The sequence below is a fragment of the Nipponia nippon genome, unplaced genomic scaffold (genome assembly GCF_047370975.1).
Source record: "Nipponia nippon isolate SJK-2023a ecotype South Korea unplaced genomic scaffold, ASM4737097v1 scaffold_28, whole genome shotgun sequence".
NCBI lineage: Eukaryota > Metazoa > Chordata > Aves > Pelecaniformes > Threskiornithidae > Nipponia > Nipponia nippon.
The window spans coordinates 4,921,938-4,939,924 of record NW_028262345.1 but is presented as its reverse complement, the minus strand read 5'-3'; the positions used below and the strand labels follow the sequence as shown (position 1 = coordinate 4,939,924).

Sequence of the window (17,987 nt, the reverse complement as noted above, 5' to 3'; positions counted from 1 at the left end):
CTTCTCTTCTCTTCTTGAGGGACTGATGTACCGCACAGAGCACAAGTCAGGAAAGAGGAGTCTCCATGTGCTGATCCTAACTCTGCCCTGTGTCTTTAGCCAAGTCAGGTTACCTTTCTGCTCCTAACTTCCCTTTTTGTGCTGATTGTTTCATATGGCATCACTCAGGTTCAGCCCAGACCTAGGGGATGCAGAGACTCAACTGCACAGGCTGCTCTCATGGCTCACTCTGAGCAGAACCCAGGGTTTATCTGAGCGGCCAGAAATGAAGTGAAAGGGCTGTTTACTGGAGGGGCCGTTCCCGCAGCTTGGATGCCTTTCCTTCTGGATGCCGGTGGCTGCTGCCCAGCCCGGCTTGATGCCTTGGCCTCTCTTACCCATGCATGGCAAGAGGCAGAGCCAAAAGCCTGTCCACGAGGGGACAAGTCGGATCTGGGGCTGATGGCGGATCCCTCGCAAAGCCCCCACTTGCAGCCCAGCAGGCAGGTGCTGCGGGGTGTATCGGTGCAGCTGAGGGCGGGCAAACTGCCTTCCTTCCTCCCTCCTTCCCACCCCACCCCACGCCCTGGTAGCGCTGCAGGGACTCATCCATTCCCGAGTTACTAATATGCAAATGGGCGCTTTTGCATGGGCCGGGCGCCAGGCTGCTGGGTGTCAGGGCACCCGAGGGAGCCGGAGGTGGGGCGAGGCGTGGCGCGGCGCCGCATGCTCACCTGGCCCTGCATGGCAACAGGCAATGGAGCTCTAGGTCCCTTCGGGAGCGGACCCACGCCCGGTTTGAGAGGCAGCGGGTGGCAGAGGAGGGAGGGCAAACTGGCAGCCCCTGGCAACCTGGGGCTGACGGCAGGAGGCTGGGCGCACCGCGGATTTCCCTCCACCAGCAGGATGGTGAACCTGGAGTCTGTGCATGCAGGTAAAGAGCACTTGAGGAAGGCTCGGGCTGGTGCTCACCACGTAGCTGAGACCGTGGACTTGGGCAGGAAATGGGATTGCTCTGATTCCTGTGACCTTTCCTCCCTCTTTTCCCTCCTCTTTTCTCCCGCCAGAGTCGGCTATCACAGCCAGTGCCTGGTTAAGTGCCCACATTCCTCCCTGGGGATGGATGCTGTCCTGATCCTATTTAGAGGACTGCCAAGCCATGCCCATAATATGGGCACACCGCTCATGCTGCTAGCCCTAACGTGGGCTGGGGAGCAGAGTGCGGAGGTCTCTTGGGTACCTGGAAAATGAGCATTTAGTGCCTGGCCTGTGGGTCCAGTCATTGGGATAAAGCTGGGAGGAGTGCGAGGGGATAAATTCACAGAGGGATGTGGCAAGGGTGGAGGGGGCGTGTGTGTGTGTGTGTGAGTGAGATGGGACATGCGTTGGAAGGAGAAAAGTTAATGACAAAGAGGGAAAAGGAGGGAGAAATGAATGAGGAGGGAGCTGTAGGAGGCTGGGCTGAGTGAGGAATGAATGAACAGGGATACTCGGAAAGAGAGAGACTCCTTCCAGAGGGTCTGACCCAGAGGTACAGCTTAGGTGGTCTCACATCTTCTCTGAGCAGACCTCCCCTCTGCAATTAGCTGGGGAACAAGAGCAATCACTGCCAAATCCCTTGGGGCTGTGCCAAGTTCTGGCTTGCCCTGACAGAGTGAGTTTGGCTTCTGCCCTCAGCTCAAGCCCCTGTGCTGAGGGGAAGGACTGTGTCCCCGGGCACGCTGCAGCTGAGGGAGACACTGGGGTAGGAGCAGAGCGGCAGCGAAGGCCAGATCCTGACAGCCCATTCTGCGGCAGGGGCAGGCGGCAGGGTGTTGGCGGTACGGGAGCCATGTGCCCTGCTAGTGACCTGTGTCTGGTGCCCTGTGCAGCAGGAGATGCTGTGTGTTGTCTCCAGGTTTGGAGGGGAGGGGGCAGATACTTCCATCAGTCTGTCCCAGGCTTGTTTCCTTTGCATACCTATTTGCATGCTGCAGCGAAGCTCAGGCGTTTGGTGGTCCTGCTGTGCAGGGGAGACTTAGAGGTCCATGCCCAATGCTTGCAGTCTCTCAACAGGCCCTGCCTGCATGTGGGCTCACCAGCACGCCTGCAGGGCAAGGCAGATGCTGCGGCAATGCCATCACCTAACACAGTGCCAGCCTGCAGCGGGCTGGCAGACATGGCCAAAGCCTCTGCTCCATGGCTGTGTTGTAACCTCTCCATGGCTCTGGGATAACCCCTCTGTGGCCAGCCGGCACCCCGCTGAGCAGGCTGGCTCCCTGTGCCAGCCACGGGGAGGGCAGCTGGGGAGCCCCCGGCACTGCGCAGCCGGCCACGAGGAGAGGCTGCGGGAGGCTCGTGGTCTTGGCTCAGTGTGTGAGCCTGACTAGTCTGAGCACCTGCGATGGGTGTGCTTGTGTGTGGTGTCTCTCAGGGACGCATCCCCCGCAGGCTCCTATCCACCCATCTGCTTTGCTTGTGGGCGACTCTTCATGAGAAGATTCCCAAAATCGATACTGTGCCCTCTGTCAAAGCCAGTGGCATCACTCCCAGGGTGGATTTGGCCTGGAGCTGTGCAGACCTGGGTGCGCACTGAACTTCCATTCTACCAAATCATCCCACCCTGCCATCTGTCAGAAGAACCTAAGGTTTAAGCAGTCTTTTTGCAGGGAGAGAGACCAGCCTCGGCCCAACCACTTTCATGTGCCAGAGCCCAGTGCTGGTGGGAGGGTGTTTCTTTACTTTTGTGCAAATGCAGTTCAGCGTGTTCACTCTCGGGGTCCCCGAACAGTAAGGCTTTGCAGCAAGCTGCTTGCAGAGGTGTGCTCTGTTTCTTCCACGGCCGTGCAGAAAAGATGCAGCATGCGAAGTGAAGGTGGGCTGCTTGGGCTCTGCAAGCCCTCCTCCCTGGCAAGAGGGTCTCCCTGCAGCAGCGCGTTCCCTGGCGTGTACCACCGCGTCCTCCCCAGGCATTTGGATATTTCACCTTCCTGGAGCCTCCAGAGGGGCTCAGACACCTAAAGCGCAGAAAATTCAATAGGCTCCAGGTAATGGTCTCAGCCAAGCCGAGTTCCCCCCACTACCACCACCAGCTTTCGTTTTCCCTTTTAAAGTCATCAGGCTGGTTTACCCTAGTGCCCGTGTCTGAACAACTACTAGGAATAAGGGCTTGGGAAAGCTTTATTTGCTGACACCATTTGTTTCAGCAAAAATATAGATGCAGATATATCCCCAGAGAAGTGTCTGCACTGGTATAGTTTCTTTGGTCTGGGTGAACAAACCAGAATACCCCTGCTCCAGGTATGTTTGCTAGCTGAGGCATAGCAGCACATTTTTAATATGGCCCAGGCCGCAGTGGCGGCTCCTAATAGGTCTGTGGTTAGGAGTTAGGCAGTCCTAAGTTGCATTATTTTTCCCAGAGATTTTTTTCCTAGCCTGCTTATTCTCTGTATATTGCCAAACTAGCGAAGCTGTATGGTGGAGCTTGCATTTAGTTGGACTCAAAGTCTCACAGCCTGTTTTGTCTTGAGATATTTTGTCAGATGCGGGGGGGTGTGTTCAAATCCAGATGCATCACTCCATCCTGGTTTATAGTGGAAGACTCTTGGATGTCAATAAAAAGGTGTTGCCTTTATCTTGGCTACACTTATATCATATTAGAAAGTAATTCTCCTGTATGTCTGCTACTTGTTCTCAAGGAACCCTTGGAGGATGATTGCTGCTGCACTGCTGGCCAGCCCCAAACCACTCAGATCAGTAGGCTTTGATCAAAGAGTTTTCTTTTTCCTCCCAGGTTGTTGGGTTTTTTCCCCCCCACAAGATATTTAAACTTTTATTAAATTTATGTAATAAAAATGCAATAAATATGTGTACATATATGATGAGAATTTGAATCTTTGTGAAAATAAAATTCTTCTGCTCTGTGTATGAGAGAATCACAGGGTATCTTGTTATCTCCTGACTCCAGGAGGAAGGAATTTAACTGATGGATAGCATGTGATATTTAATCAAGCCACAGCTGCAATTCCTCTTTTCCTCCCTGCCCACCCCAGGTTGTAAATGGCAGAGGGTCTGAGGGCTCACTCCTGTGAGAGGGAGAGAACTTCTCATGGTTTGCTTTTGTGTCTTCCCTTCTTTAGCTCTGTCTGAACTGCTCTGTCTCTTGCTCTGTGCCCATAAGGGGCTCCTTGGTCTTGGGGATTAGATAGTTTCCTTTCACTAACATATGTTCATTCATTACTTGTGTGTGCACAATGAAACCTCCATTACTTTTTTTTTTTTGCAAACTTGCAGACTTTCTCACTAGAGCTGCATGATTTAAGATTTTTCTTACTCTTTTTTATGAGAACTTGGCTTTTTTTAAAGATATTTTTTGGCAGCAAGCAAAACTTTGTGCTTTGTAGATTGCCTAAGTTAGGGTCCCTTGGCAGTATTACAAGACAAGAAGATGTTTATAGCTGCTGATAATTACTCTTCCTGCAGTAGAAATGCTTAGAAGCCCCACTAAATGTTCATGTCTTAATTGCAGTGGGTTTATTTGAAGGGAAAAAAAAATCCCACAGCTCTTTTCTCTCTCCTTTCACCCCTCTTTAATACAATTTAAAGAAAGGAAGTTTCTGAAGTATGTGAATGTTTCTGCACTCCGTCTCTGGTATAAAGTTATCATTTTTTTCTTCCTTGAGTCATTTGCTGAAGAAAAAGTTTCAAACTTTAACCTAAACAAAGCTATTCAATTTTGGCCAAAAAGCAGATAGTTTGCCACTGGCACGCTGGAAGTTTGAATAGGGGAAAAGAAAACCCGAACAAGCAAACGAAAAGGCCTCCTTTAGTGTGAGTAATAGAGGGAAATGGGTATAAAAACCTATAGGGTTCTTCTCACCCTTTTGGCTGTTTGGAAATAATACAAAGCATATTTAGGAAAGAGGAAAAGGTTTGCGTGATGCCTTTAAGAAGGCTTCCACCTGCCTTTTCTATCCCAGTAAAACCACAGCAAACACTGGTCCAGCTTCCACGCTGTTGTTATGACCCAATGCAAATCAGATGACTTCTGTGGCCACGACTGGCTGCAGGGAGCACATGCAAATCAGTTGGTTCTTTATAAAAAAATATTATCTTTTTTCCCCAACTAGCCTGGAAAGAGTTAAAATTCCCATGCAAAGGGTAGAAGAGTGTGAGGGGGTGTCCATCTGAATTTGAATAGATATTCTTCCTTCTTTCACTCGTGTGTACTTCGCCTCTTTTAAGGAGGAGATGGGCAATCCAGTGTCAAGTTGACCATTCCCACCTTGTCTTTCAGCTGTCCCCGAAGGAGAGCGTGGCCCCGGGTGTGGTGGCAGCCATCACTTCAAGGGTAAATGACAAATTTATTGGCATTGATAAGGATGGGGGGAGATAGGCGGGAGCGTGATGGCAAAGTATTCTTCTTGCTCCTGGGTTGGGGACAGTGCTTTGGAGCAAGGCAGCTTCTTTGTGGAGGGGTGCGAGCCACGTGCACGTGGGAGAAAGCAGGGTAAATAGTTTGCAACTAGGGATCAGGTGTATTGAGAGAAACAAGCTGAGTTTGCAAGGGAGTGAGAGGAGAAGATGGACTTTGCTTCCCTCTCTGAGAGCATCTTGCTCCGTGCCTGCCTTTCTGAGGCTGGTCCTCCCTGCCTGTGCTTTGTACAGCACCGAGCACTGGCCGGGCTGAGCCATCTCCAGGGACAAGGAAGGGATGTGGGAGAGGAGGGGAAACCCAGGAGGGATCCACAGGTGTAGTGGAGGTCGGTGTCAAACTGAGAGCCACACCAGCTGGTTTGGGAAGCCGGCATAAAGCTCGGGGGAGAGGCTGGGAGGGCTCCCAGTGGTTAAACAACCCCTCATCCTCTGCGAGAGAGGAATGATGCGAAAGGTGAGAGCACAGCAGCAAATTGGGGAGGGGGGAAAGGAATGAGGGGGATGCAAAGAGCAACAGGAGGGAAAGTGCATCCTCGGAGCTGATGAATATTCTAGTGACTGTATGTTGAGGAATCAGAAATTTGAAAGTCTGATGGTTTATTATAATTACACATTCATTTGTGCTGTTTAGTGGAAGCCACATGTGCCTGTTGCCTGGGACTGTGACCTGTTATTAAAATCAGTTGTGCCTCCTTTTCCAGAGATCAAGATGAGCGGTGATGCGGCAGATTCCACAGATACTCGGCACGAACCCGACCAGGTGGAGCCAGGTAAGGAGGGTCTGGGACATGGGAGGCAGGCGAGGGAGCCCGAGGAGGGAAGGGAAAGAAAAGAAAAGGGGGGCACGGGTGCTGGAAGTTTCTGTCCACGCTTTGCTTGACTCCTGTTGCTGCTTCGTTGCGCTCTTCCAACCAGCCTGGGAGTTGATCAAGAATGCACTCTGGGCTAGGATTGCGTTTGTATCTTGATCAGCATGCAAGATCCTTCTGTAAGAGCAGTGCATCAGTGTGTGTCTCAGTCATGTCCTCTGTGGTTTTAGCATGGAAATACGCTCACATCTTGCCAAAGGAATAATGCCACTGAAATAGTCTTGATCAGCTCAGTTTAGCACAAACAGCTCTTCGTTTTACGCAGGGTTCGTGTCAGTGTTTCCTTAGAAGAAACTCCCAGGGACTAAGCCTTTTTTGGCCACGTATGTGTAGAAAAATGGGAGGGACTTCCTTCGGGAATAATCAAATCCAGCTAGGTAGTTCCAGCAGAAATTTATCACTCTTCATCTTGAAGCATGATTGGGTTTCTCATCTCCACGACTCCCACCTGACAGCTGCTCAGACTCTCGCTGCTCTGTGGCTAGAAGCCCCAGTTTTCCTTGAATATGGAAAGCTGAAGAACAGGTGATTCTTTGAAGATGCTTGCCCTGGTGTTAGCACTGATTTCTGCCAGGTTACCTACCAACTCCTGTGCTGCCACAAGGTGTGATGTACACCAAAAAAAATCAGTTTTTTGTTTTCTGGCATCACTTCTGACCGCTACTGCCTACAGTGGGCTTTGAATGCAAGACCTCGAGGCTGTAATTTCACAAAGGCTCTTGATCAGATTCCTTTTTAGGCATATAAACAGCAATAAGAAATATTTTTAGCACCCACTAGGTATGAGAAATTAAGATTATTAGAAACAGTAAGGCTCATCTATAGACTTAGAAATAAACACCTTTTTAAAACTAAAACTCATAGAGACAATGCAGAAGAATCATTGTTCTTTGAGTAATGAAGAGTCCTAAGCTTGGGGTGGGGTGGGGGTGTAGCAGCAGGTTAAAACTTTACATGGAATGATGTTACTGTTTCTCTCTTACTTTGGTCATTTGAGAGGACTTAGAAAAAATGAGATCTTGGTAAAGCCAGAGAAACCTAGGCATGTTTTAATGGGACTAAAACTACCTCTTTATTTACACCATACATTGAGGACTATAAATCCTCTGTGCTCTTAGCTATTAAGCTGGTTATTTGACATAATCTAATGTAGAGATAATATCTGGTTCTATTCACGTCCGTGAACTCTGATTGACTTCGGTCAGGTCAGCTTCTGCTCAGGGCTTTCAGACGACCCCAAGGTTTTTTTTTGAGATAAATGTTTCCGAGCCGCCTAGCAACAAACATGTACCCAACTTCCCAAGCTCTTTCAAAAAAACCCTGGTAGCTGTTACAGGGCCTTAAATTTGGAGCCAGAGTCTCCTGAAATGTTTCGTGCATCTTGGCACACAGAGCTGATGGGTAGCATAGCTGAATCAAGATTAGGGAAGGCTGTATTATTACGAGAGTCGGTATTTGGTTTTGGTATTGGCTGTTACTAAATGTAGTGGGAGACTCTCGCTGCTGCTGCTGTAATCAGTAGTGTTAAACAGGTGAGAAGATGGCACCACAGTTGATTGGATAAAATACGTTTTTCGGCTTAAGCTTCCCAGACAGCCATTAGTGTTAGCTGTAGCACCTCTTTCTAGTGGTAATTGAGAAAAGAAAGCCGAGCAGTGAAGTCAATTTGTTTTAAAATACCAAAAATGTTTGCAGCGGCATTAGCTCTGCTTCTGCTCCAGGAGCCTTCAAATCAAGCAGGGAAATCAGAACAAGTAAATCTCCTTCGTTTGCAAAAGAGTGACACTTCCCTGCGGACTGATACAAGGAACCTGTTTAAATTATTCTTTTTTCTAATACAGTCCCCATGACTGGTTGATCTGTTCAGGATCTTCAGAGATCACTACCTCAGACTTAGCTGTGATGAGAGGTACTGCAGAGAGTTAGGAGCTCCTTGCAGGACTCTAGGGAACAGCCACGACCCCTCCTGCAGGGTGACCAGTCTGTGCAGCGACCAGCCCATGCAGGGCTCTCGGAGAAGAGGGTGGCCAGAGCGGGATCGCACGCTGTCGCTCAGCTCTACGTGTTATGCTGCAGGTGGTGTAACCCGGCACACCAGCCCCACTGGCAGTCACGACCAGCCAAGCCCACGGAGGGGCTGCCTCGATGCTTTACCTAAAACCTCTACACATCTTTGTCGAGTTTGGTTTGGTTTTTTTTTTCCTTTTTCCGACCGTTCTGTTTATAAACAACAAAACTCTTTGTACTGAACTTCCCTGGAAGTTTTTATTTTCCCTTATACACATTGTTAGAGGAATATTTACTGCAACACCTGATAGTTTACTGTTTTGTTTACTAGCTTCATGTGGGAAAATCTGTTTTCCGATGACTCATTAATTGAAGATCCATTTCCAAATGAATTGGACCAATCCACACAGCTCCCTAGGAATCTTGTTACCCCCAAAGGAGACAGCAGTTATCAAACTAACAATATTATAGCTAATAAAGAATGGAAATCCTTCTAGGGGCAGATTTACAAAGGTCTTTCATCACCAAAAGATGCAGACTGGCTCCAAGAAGAATTAAAAAAAAAAAAAAATACTGGAGAGAGTTGGGTGCCAAAATGTTTTTGTAAACCAAGCCCTTGATGTAAAACTGATGCCTAAAGATCTGATGGGAAGTGTCAGTAGCAGAAGCATAATCTCGTCCTTTCATATCTCCGCCAGTTCTAGGCTTAGAGTCAAAAAAAAGGGTAATTTTGGGCATTGTTTTACTTTGAAAGTGTTTAAAATAGTCGTGAGGCTTTTTCTTTTTTGAGAAAATTGTCAAAATTGTTCATCTTTCATAGGAGGTTAGGAAAGCTAAGCTTTTTTTTTTTTTTTTTCATCCACACCAATTTCATAGGAAATGCTTCAAAGCTTTTAGTAAGATGTTCTTCAAAAACCAATGTCTGTCTGATTCCACACACCCCCCCCCCCCATGTCTACCGGTTGTAGTGAAATTTTGCTATTTTACAAAATCCATGATTTAAAAAAAAAAAAAATCTAAGTAATATCACCTCCCCTACCCAGTCCTGTGAATCGTAAGCCCTCCTTCACTGTAAGTCTGCCTTTTTTATCACAGTACGCGTGTGAGGGGAATAGGGGAATAGGCACGAGTTTCTCCCGCGAGGGCCGTGGGTTGGATTGCCTTCCCCATCGCCCAAGAGCTGTGTAGGTCAGCCCCAGTCCGAGCACCGGCTCATGTCTCCAGTCTGAGGGTCCTCTTTACCCTTTTCTGGCCGATGCCAGCGTGGTTTAACACTTGGCATGAGCGGCTGTGGCTGGGCTTGCAGGCAGTCCAGCTGACTCCATGGGGGGTAATGACAAGCGTGAGTTTTATGCTTGGCTGTAAGCTCTTTTCATCTTTTTAAACTGATGAAAGCCATGCCAGCAAGTTCTGGGTTGATTTTTTTTTTTTTTTAATGGGAACTGTGGGGGCTTGGCACTGCAGAATGTCGCCCCTGGTCTTCAAGCCGAGAGGCAGAGATCTCCCCCTTCTTGTGGTTTATCTAAGCCCTCTGTATCTGATGCAACAAAATGCTGAGGTGGGACTTGCCTCTGTCTGTCTGTTTGTTTGTGTCAGACACTTGTTCCCTGTTTATCTGCTTGATCAAAACAGGTTACACCAAGCAAAGCTACTTCCCTTTGATTTCATCTGTTGAGGCTATGGGGGGGAAGCCAAAGCTTTAACAAAAGGGCGATAGGGAAGCTCTTCAAACACAACCATCAGTAACTGAATAGCTGCAGGCGCTCTGAACATCTTCCCTCCCCACCCTGTAACACGGGGAACTGGCCAGCCTGCCAGGAGCCCAGGGCGGGGTGCGCGATGGGCATCCCAGCACATGGGGAGAGGAGCTGGGGTGTGTACGTGTGGGTGCAATATAGGACAGCCCTACAGCTTTATCGCTGCCTCGGGAGCAGCCGGTATCGCTCCCTGGGACAGTGGTGGTTGGCTGACCCGGCAGCTTTGCCCAGCTGTGTCGCGTCTGGGATCTGGAAGAGCAGCAGCCAGGTAGAGGAGGGCAGTTTCATGGGGAGGGCACGTGGAGCCAGAAAGCTGGGCTCCTGGCCTGCTTCTGACTCTGGTGGCAATAGCAGTGGGGTTATCTAACCCTCACAGCTTGGGTGACATATCCGGGTGTGTTAGGAAGCAATAAAGCAGATCTCTTCTCTCTGAGGGTAAGAAAGACCCTTTCCTTTAAACCCCCAGAAAATGAAAATGATAAGGAGCTATGACGCATCTGCTCCTATGGTCTTGCAACGTGTCCCTTTTGAGGGGACACTCCTCTGAATTTCATTCTTCTCCCCCTACACCCTCAGCTTCAGCCAGCTTGTGCCATGGAAGGATGCCAGCATGAGACACCTTCCTCCGCTGCTGCTGCAAGACACCCAAGGTCCCCTGGCAGTGGAGGAGAGAAAGCAAGGGCAGCTCTGAAGCTGGACACCAGAATTTCCCACCCAAGCAAAAGATCCTCCCAGTACCCCGGCTTCCATGTCAGTGCATTTAGCATTAAATCCATATCAGGGTGGATGGAAAAACGAGACCTTGTCTCAGTTTGCCTCTGTGCCATACGCTCCCTTTACAAACTTAATGAAGCCTATCTCTGTTCCTCAGCTCTGAGGTGAGGGTCCCGATCTTTTCTCCCACCTTTTTGCCAGGGTGTAAGCTCTTTGATGCAGGTGCTGCTCTCCCCAGGGGTGGGTACAGCTCTCAGCAGAATGGAGCCCTGATCTCTGCTGGGCTCTGGAGACACTGTTGTTTGTTGTATTCCAGCTGTAGGTGTCTGGGTAGGGTCTCTTGATGGCTCAAGCTGGAATAGGGCATGGAGGCTCTGGCCTCTGCGTCAGCTTCTAACTCGGGCAAAAGGAAATGTGCGTGAGCGAGGGATGTCAGAGCAGTGCAATGGCTTGTGTGAGGTGAGCTGGTGGGTGCTCAGGCTGTGCTGCTTGGTGCACAGGGGCACTCCTTGTTGCACTCAGCAGGCAAGCTGAGGGATGCACAGTCTGAGCTTTTCTCTTTTGCCTTTTGTTCTTACCTCTTCGGATCGGGCTGGAAACAGATTGCCAGGCCAAAGCCTTTTGAGGAAACTTGGCCTTCCCTGGCCCCACGCTGAGCCTAGTCTTTGGCTACGCCTTTGCTCTCCGAGGCTAGCTCTCCCTGGTGAAACTTTCCTCAAAGCCTCCAGGATTTCTCTTGTCTTTTCTCCCTGCAGCCATGCACAGCCCCAGGACAAGTTCTGAATAAATGAAAGCTGCAGCAGCCGGGCTGGAAACAGCTGGTTGCTATGGCAATTGGGCCTGCTCAGGATTTGCATAAGGCTGATGATTTTCATAGCACAGCCACATTTAAGGCAAGCAGGAGAAATTTCCATATTCCCAGCTCCAAGTCAGTTGGGGCGTGGGGGAGGCCAGGAGGGGGCTATTTGAAATTCAAATGAAGGTGATTAGGGTTTGAGGTTGGGTTATTTTATTTTTTTTCTTAAACATCCCATTATGGAAGAGGATAAAAAAGGATGGGGAGGGGATAGGGGAACAAAAGGCTGGTTTTACTTGAATTAGAGGGGCAAAGGAAGAGCTGGTCTGATCTGGCTCTTGCCTCTGGTCTAAGAGAAGAGACTTGCCCTCTCCCAGCACCTGCAGGTGAAATGTTTTCCGTGGGAACAACTGCTGCCCTCGGGTTTCCTTCTGGAAACTGCCCCAGTCTCCCACACTTGCTGTCCTGCTTTCTCCCCCCGCTCCCTGCCCCACACGAAGGGTATATTGCACTCAGAGCTGCAGTGGGACTAGAAGATGCGATTTCTTTAAGGCATTGCTGACAAAGAAAAGGTGTTTTTATAACCCAGGGGTTTCCAACCAAATGAAACACTTGAGTCTTCAGTGAAAGCTTCCCCTGGAGTCTGTAGCTGTCTGACTGAGTCAGCACAGATTCACTTTCCTTGCTAACCAGCCTGAACTTTCCCATGAAGGTGCTCCGATGCCCCGGTTTGGTCTGTTTATGTCTTTAGAGCAAACAGTTAACATGAAAACTGCAGCCCTATCTGGCTGCCTCCAAAACTCCCCATCCTGTTCACATTTTCTCCTGCTCCCTTTAAAAAGCACTTCTTAAGGCAAGCCTTGGGAACAGCGAGCATCCTGGCAGGGCACAAAGGGATCCAGGGAACTGGCTGGTTTCTGCTCCCCAGTGCCACTGGACACAGCTGGAGGGAATCAGGGGTAGCCACTAAAATGGAGAGAAGGTGATTTAAGTGAGCTCCTACCACCCAGGGCTTTTCCTGCTAGTTCTGGAGAAGTTGCTGGTCTGACTGCTGGGAACAGTAGCGTGAGGGCTGTGGCTCGGTATTTGCTTGAGTCTCCAAAGTGAATTGAAATCCTGAGGAGAGTATTTGATGCTGAATATCTTTTTTGCTTAATAGAACCACATTCTTCTCAGTGCAGGTGAGCATTTTGCTTCATTTACAGCATGTGGGTCAAGTATTGTTTATAGTTATAATAATTGTTGCCACTCTTTACCCACTCTTGGGTAATCTTTTAACTTCACATGTCGTTTGAGGTGAGAGATTTGATTCTTGTCTTAGTTAATGTGAACAAGTTCATTTCTCAGCTTCTAGAAAATGTACGTTAGAAGGCATTCTGCATCTGGTCTGCTTTGTCAATCTCTAATGGCATTGTGCTTTATCAACTGGAGTGCTAAAAACTTCAGGATAGGTGAGATGAATCTTAATTTTAGATATTCAGTACTTTGAGGCTGAAGTCTGACCTACTCACCTCAGGCTCCTTGTACAGTCAATGATGAAAATAGGTATCTCCAGAAGGTGATTCATCTCTCTGCCGTCTATCTCGGGGGTGAGGTGAATTGCCCTCTGGAAGCGCCTGCTTCCTCTCCATGGCTGTAAAGGGAGCCTAGAGCAATTGGCTCAGAATTAGACACCTAAAAGTTAGACATCTAAGCCCAGGCAGCTGAATCCCCTGCCTGGTGTCTGCCTGGCACTGTTCCTCCATCGCTGTTCAGCTGTTCTGAATTTCCCTCCCAAATGCATGCAGCAGAAAACTGATTCCCTGTGGGAATTCCCCAACACCTGTTAAAGATTGAAATCACCTTCTAATTCCCTGTCCCTTCTGTGCAGCTGAGATCAAATTGTGAGGTGAATTAAGTGTGTAGTTGGGTGGGAAGTGGGATAAGGTTAGCCTTCTGGTACCAGCCCTGTTTTCGTCATCCGGCGAAAAGCCACGGGCGGCTGTCACTCCCCGTAGGTGACATCTGCATGTTGCTGCATGTGTTTGCCTTGCAAAGTTGAAGGTGCACTGCAGTCCTGATTTTACTTTCCTCCCATTACTGCGCTTTTATCCTCAAGTGCCGGACTGGCTCGGTGGCTTCCAGTGGGAATCGTGCTGGTTCTGATAGAGCCCTTGTCTTTGGTTTTCAGAGAAAACGGCGCGTTCCAGGCCGGGGGAACAGCAGCGGGTGGGGGGAAGCATCCGGAACTGTTCTGCTGCTCCCATCCCCAGAGAAACCTCCCCAGGCAAACTCGCACCAGATCTGATGCCAGTGCTATGCAAAACAGCTGCCAGGTGAACCAAGGAGAGCAGCACAGTCCTTGTCTGCTGTGCTGCGGGGAGTCAGCTGAGCTTATCGCTGCCTTTTTCCCCCTGTCCGGAACACCCATAAAGAGGGGAATGAAGGCTTGTGTGATGGGGAAGCTCCTGGGAACTGTAGTGCAAGAGGCTCAAAGCAATCTTTCTCCATTTAAATCCCAGGGCTTCCCCAGTTTGATGCAATTTAAGGAGGGGAGGACTGTGTCTAGCAGACGCTGGAGACTTTGGATCCCATTGTATCTGGCTGGTGTAGCAAGAGGCAAGTTGTTGGCTGATGTGAAGCTCCATTAAAATTAGTGGAGTTCTGGCAGTTTACAGCAGCCGAGAATCTGCTGCCACTTACACTTTTCTTTCTTTTTATCTCCTGGAGCTAGAAAAGATTAAATCTTAAGTGCAGATCCTTGTTGTTTGAACAGCCCGTTCCTTTAAGGAGAGAAATGACTACTTCAGTGTGAGTCCTGATGTTGACAGAAACTGGGAGGAAACTGAGTCTATTTTTAAAATATTTGTAGGAAAGTTCCTGATTTAACTGAAAGAGGAGAGTTGTTATCTGTATCACACCCAAACCTTGGCTTGCAGCTGGAATCGTTCTCATTTTACTGGAACACAAGCTTTTACTGAAATAGAGAAAGATGAGATTTGTTTGCAAATAAATCTGTGCACAAACTCTCACTGGTCCTGCTGAAAAGTTGAGGAGATTTGTGTATCCAGCTCCCATTTACATAACCACTGGGAGTAGAAATCACCTCGCCCAGTTTTAAATGTCTCACGATTGGACATCTAAGTCTGAACTAGTTGCCCCTGGGTCCCTTTGTAGTCAATAAAGAGAAATAGTCATCTCCAGAGGGCCATTCATCTCAACTTAAGATAGGCGTCTAAGATAGGTCAGATGAATGGCCTCTGGAGGTGCCTATTTCTCCTCGCTGTCTACCAAGACAGCCTGGGGCAGTTATCTCAGGCTTAGACGCCCAAGCTAGGACTGAGTTAATGTCAACCTCCATGCACATTTGTAGCATGCTCTGCTGTCACAAAATACCTGGCTGAGGTGCTCCCGAACACCCCTGTTGATCTGCAGAGGGACGTGAAGATAACAGAGGACTTGGAGGAAGCTGCGTCTGGCCTTGTAGGAGAGGAAGGGAAAAGGAAAGGTAGAAGTCTGTCGGCTGCACGTGCTTGTGCAGGGAAGAAAAAGTGAGAGATCGGAAGCTTGGAAGAGGAGGAAAGAATGTGCTGGAGAACTTGGGCCTGGTGGTAGCAACATGGAGTGAAAATCTGTTCCAGCTGTGCATCTCAAGTTCCAGGTTTTGGGGTGTATGATAGTGACTCAGAGCCATCGTCACTGGGACCTAGGGATTTCCCTCAAGGTCTTTGAATCTTGCCTCATGCTGCATTTGAACGTGAGCAAAACTCTTGTATCCGACAAATCAGAAGATTACCTTTTCCTTCCTGTTCTATTTTAGCAACTGGGAACTTTATTTCCTCCTTCTCTCCTCCTTGCCTTTCTTCCCTTTAGCTACTGCCTTTAGATTGCATCAACCCCCCGTGGGTTTCAAACTCAAAAACTGCAGGCCTTGAAGATCCTCACAAAGTCCTGCTCAGGTGTGTGGATACTGATTGTGATCATCTATTAACACTATCAGCATTCCCATCGTTATATGTGCAGTTGTTGCCTCTTGGGGCGTAGAGCTGGAACGCAATGAATGAACAAATTCCTCAGGCAGGAGCAGCTGGAGAGAGGTGGTCAGGGAGCAGATGGTTATAACGAGAGGCATGGCAGCACGGAAGCGCGTGGCAAGTTGGAGGTTGTAGTAGAGTAGGGAATTACATGGAAGAAGATAAAGACCTGAGATTGGGAAGAGAAAAAGCTTTGAGAAGCAGGTCGGGAGGAAGATGGGAAGCGAGAGCAGGCTCTAGCACAGCAGAAATGCCGACAAGCTGGGGGAGAAGGTGCAGAGCTGGATCTAGGTTGAGTTGCAGACGGTGAGAAGCAGAGGAGATTTCGGGGTGGGGGAGGGCAACAGCTTGTTCTGCTGTGAAATGGTGCTCTGGTATTGTTTGACAGTGAAGACTATGAATTCGCTGCAGCTCAGTTTCCACAGTCAATGCTGTTAACGTGTTGCAGATTAAATCTCCAGAGCTGTTTCCAGATAGCAGAGAACAGAGTGCCATGAAATTGTTATCATTGACTCTCAAATATTTTGCCATCTATGAATAATTGTACCAAGCACACTCCCCCTGAGGATCTCAAAGAACCATGCTGATTCACCTGGGAATATCATATGTATGGTGCAAGCTGAAAAACTGCGTGCTAGGTTAGGGTAGAGGCTTGTTCAGTTGAAGAAAGCAAGTCAACAGGAGAGTTGAATTTGCACTCCTGCCTGCACAGCCTCTCTTAACCGCTTTCCAACTTTCTGCAAGAGAGACATGAACTGCTGAAAAACATGATCTGTTGAAGCTTGATCAGATCACAGGGCACGGGCTATGCTTTATGGGGAATGTTATACTGGAAAAAACAGGAGGAGGAAGAGGCCCTGGGGGCTTGTGCCAGTGGGATATGAACAATTTAAGACTATTTATCACAAACTCAGTTGGACTGGAAGAGAATAACTTAGGGAATGGATTACGAAGGGAAGGGGTTTCTTGGGGTTGCCTTTGCAACTAAAGAGGCTTCGTGGAATCCCTTAAAGCATTCATATCTGTGGAGTGTACAACCTTTCCTCTGTGATGTTCTTGATGAATTTGGCAGGTGTGATGGAGGGGGGGGGAATGTTTATCATCAAAGGGGAATGAGTGAGGGCCTGTGCGGTACCTTCAGGCTGAAACCTGTCTGATTTTTTCCCCCTGTGCCTGCCAATCTCTCTTGGAATCAAGGAGACGCCTCTTGAGCACAACCCCACGGCACCCTCTGTTCCTTTAGATATCCCGTAATTACTCAGTGCCACACGGGTTCCTGAAGATCCCTGGTTAACAGCCTCGGCCACCTGTTTGCTAACCTCTTCCACAGTTAGTTCTTACTTTATGTGCAGTGCCTTGGTCCTGGATTTCCCTGGAGATTTGTAATGTCCTCCAGCTCACCTCTGCTGGAATCTCCCTTGCAGTCAGTGAGCTTTCCCCCACCCCTGCTGCTTGGCCAGGTGTCTCCCAGGCAGAAGCCCTTCTGTTGTACTTCAGCAAAGGCTGATACCACCAAACGTTGCAAAAGCTGCCTTCGTACTTCCATTGCTGCATTCGCATTGACTCCACATTTCTCCTCCTCTCCTTGCCCTTACAGTAAACTGAGCTGGGCTAGCAGTGTGTCTTTGGTTATGTGTGTTCTAAGTCCTGGAAAGTTTACATCAATGCTGACTGTCATTAATACTGAGATATTTTTCTGTTTGTTTCATTGTAGGAAATGAACAGAATGGGCTGGACTTTAACAGGCAGGTAAGACGCTCCTGGGGTTACCAGGTATTCTCCTACTTTCTTGAATTACTGTTTTTTAATTGCTCATCTTGCTGAGTCCCAGGCAGCTACTGCTAAGAGATAAAAACTGCTAGGTCAGAAGCTACCATTAAACAGACCACATAAGTTCTTCCCAATTCCCCTTGTGGTATAGAATGGCAGATTAAACTTCTGGTTTCCAGGCCTTCCTATTTCATAGAAGTTCAGTTAATTATAGAGTTTCTTTAAATCACCATTTGCTTGAGGCTTTTTCTGGCTTTTAAATTTTTTTCCATTGTCATTTAGAAACAAAAGGGACCTCATTTACACTGGCAAATGTGTAAATCCCGCCCCAAAGCCCCATGCATTTCTACTGCTTGTGACACTGGCACTGAAAGCACTGTGGTATGCAAGTCTAAGAACACAGGGCTGACTCACAGAAATATCAGCAAGGACTGTGGATGAGGTGGTTTGAGGTCTCGGAGTGTGTAGGTCAAGACCAGGCCTGCCTACAACTGCAGATTCCTCTTTGTAAGACAGTGGGGAAAGGGACAGCAGATAAAAGCAAGTGCTTCTTGCAGGGCAAGCAAGCCCTAATTGCAAATGAACATGTAAGGGACCGTTGTCTTTGCTGTGTTTGCTGTTATCGTCCTGCTTCATGCAGCTAAAAGCAACCCCTGTCTCACTGAGC

At 48.5% G+C, this 17,987-nt stretch overlaps 1 protein-coding gene across 3 annotated transcripts in view; it reads left to right on the top strand.

The window, feature by feature from the left end:
• The first annotated feature begins 4,005 nt into the window (after positions 1-4,005).
• The window catches only part of POU2F3 (POU class 2 homeobox 3), a 40,441-nt gene continuing 26,459 nt past the window's right edge, over positions 4,006-17,987 (top strand). The window contains exons 1-4 of one of the 3 annotated variants that reach the window (XM_087763381.1): positions 4,006-4,069; positions 5,255-5,308; positions 6,096-6,164; positions 17,265-17,299. In XM_087763381.1, the coding sequence (XP_087619507.1) occupies positions 4,018-4,069; positions 5,255-5,308; positions 6,096-6,164; positions 17,265-17,299 (210 nt within the window). In that variant the 5' untranslated portion in view covers positions 4,006-4,017. Of the gene's footprint in view, positions 4,070-5,254; positions 5,309-5,815; positions 5,849-6,095; positions 6,165-12,587; positions 12,719-17,264; positions 17,300-17,987 lie in introns of those variants that run through there. The other 2 variants (XM_087763382.1, XM_087763384.1) reach the window with 2 other exon arrangements.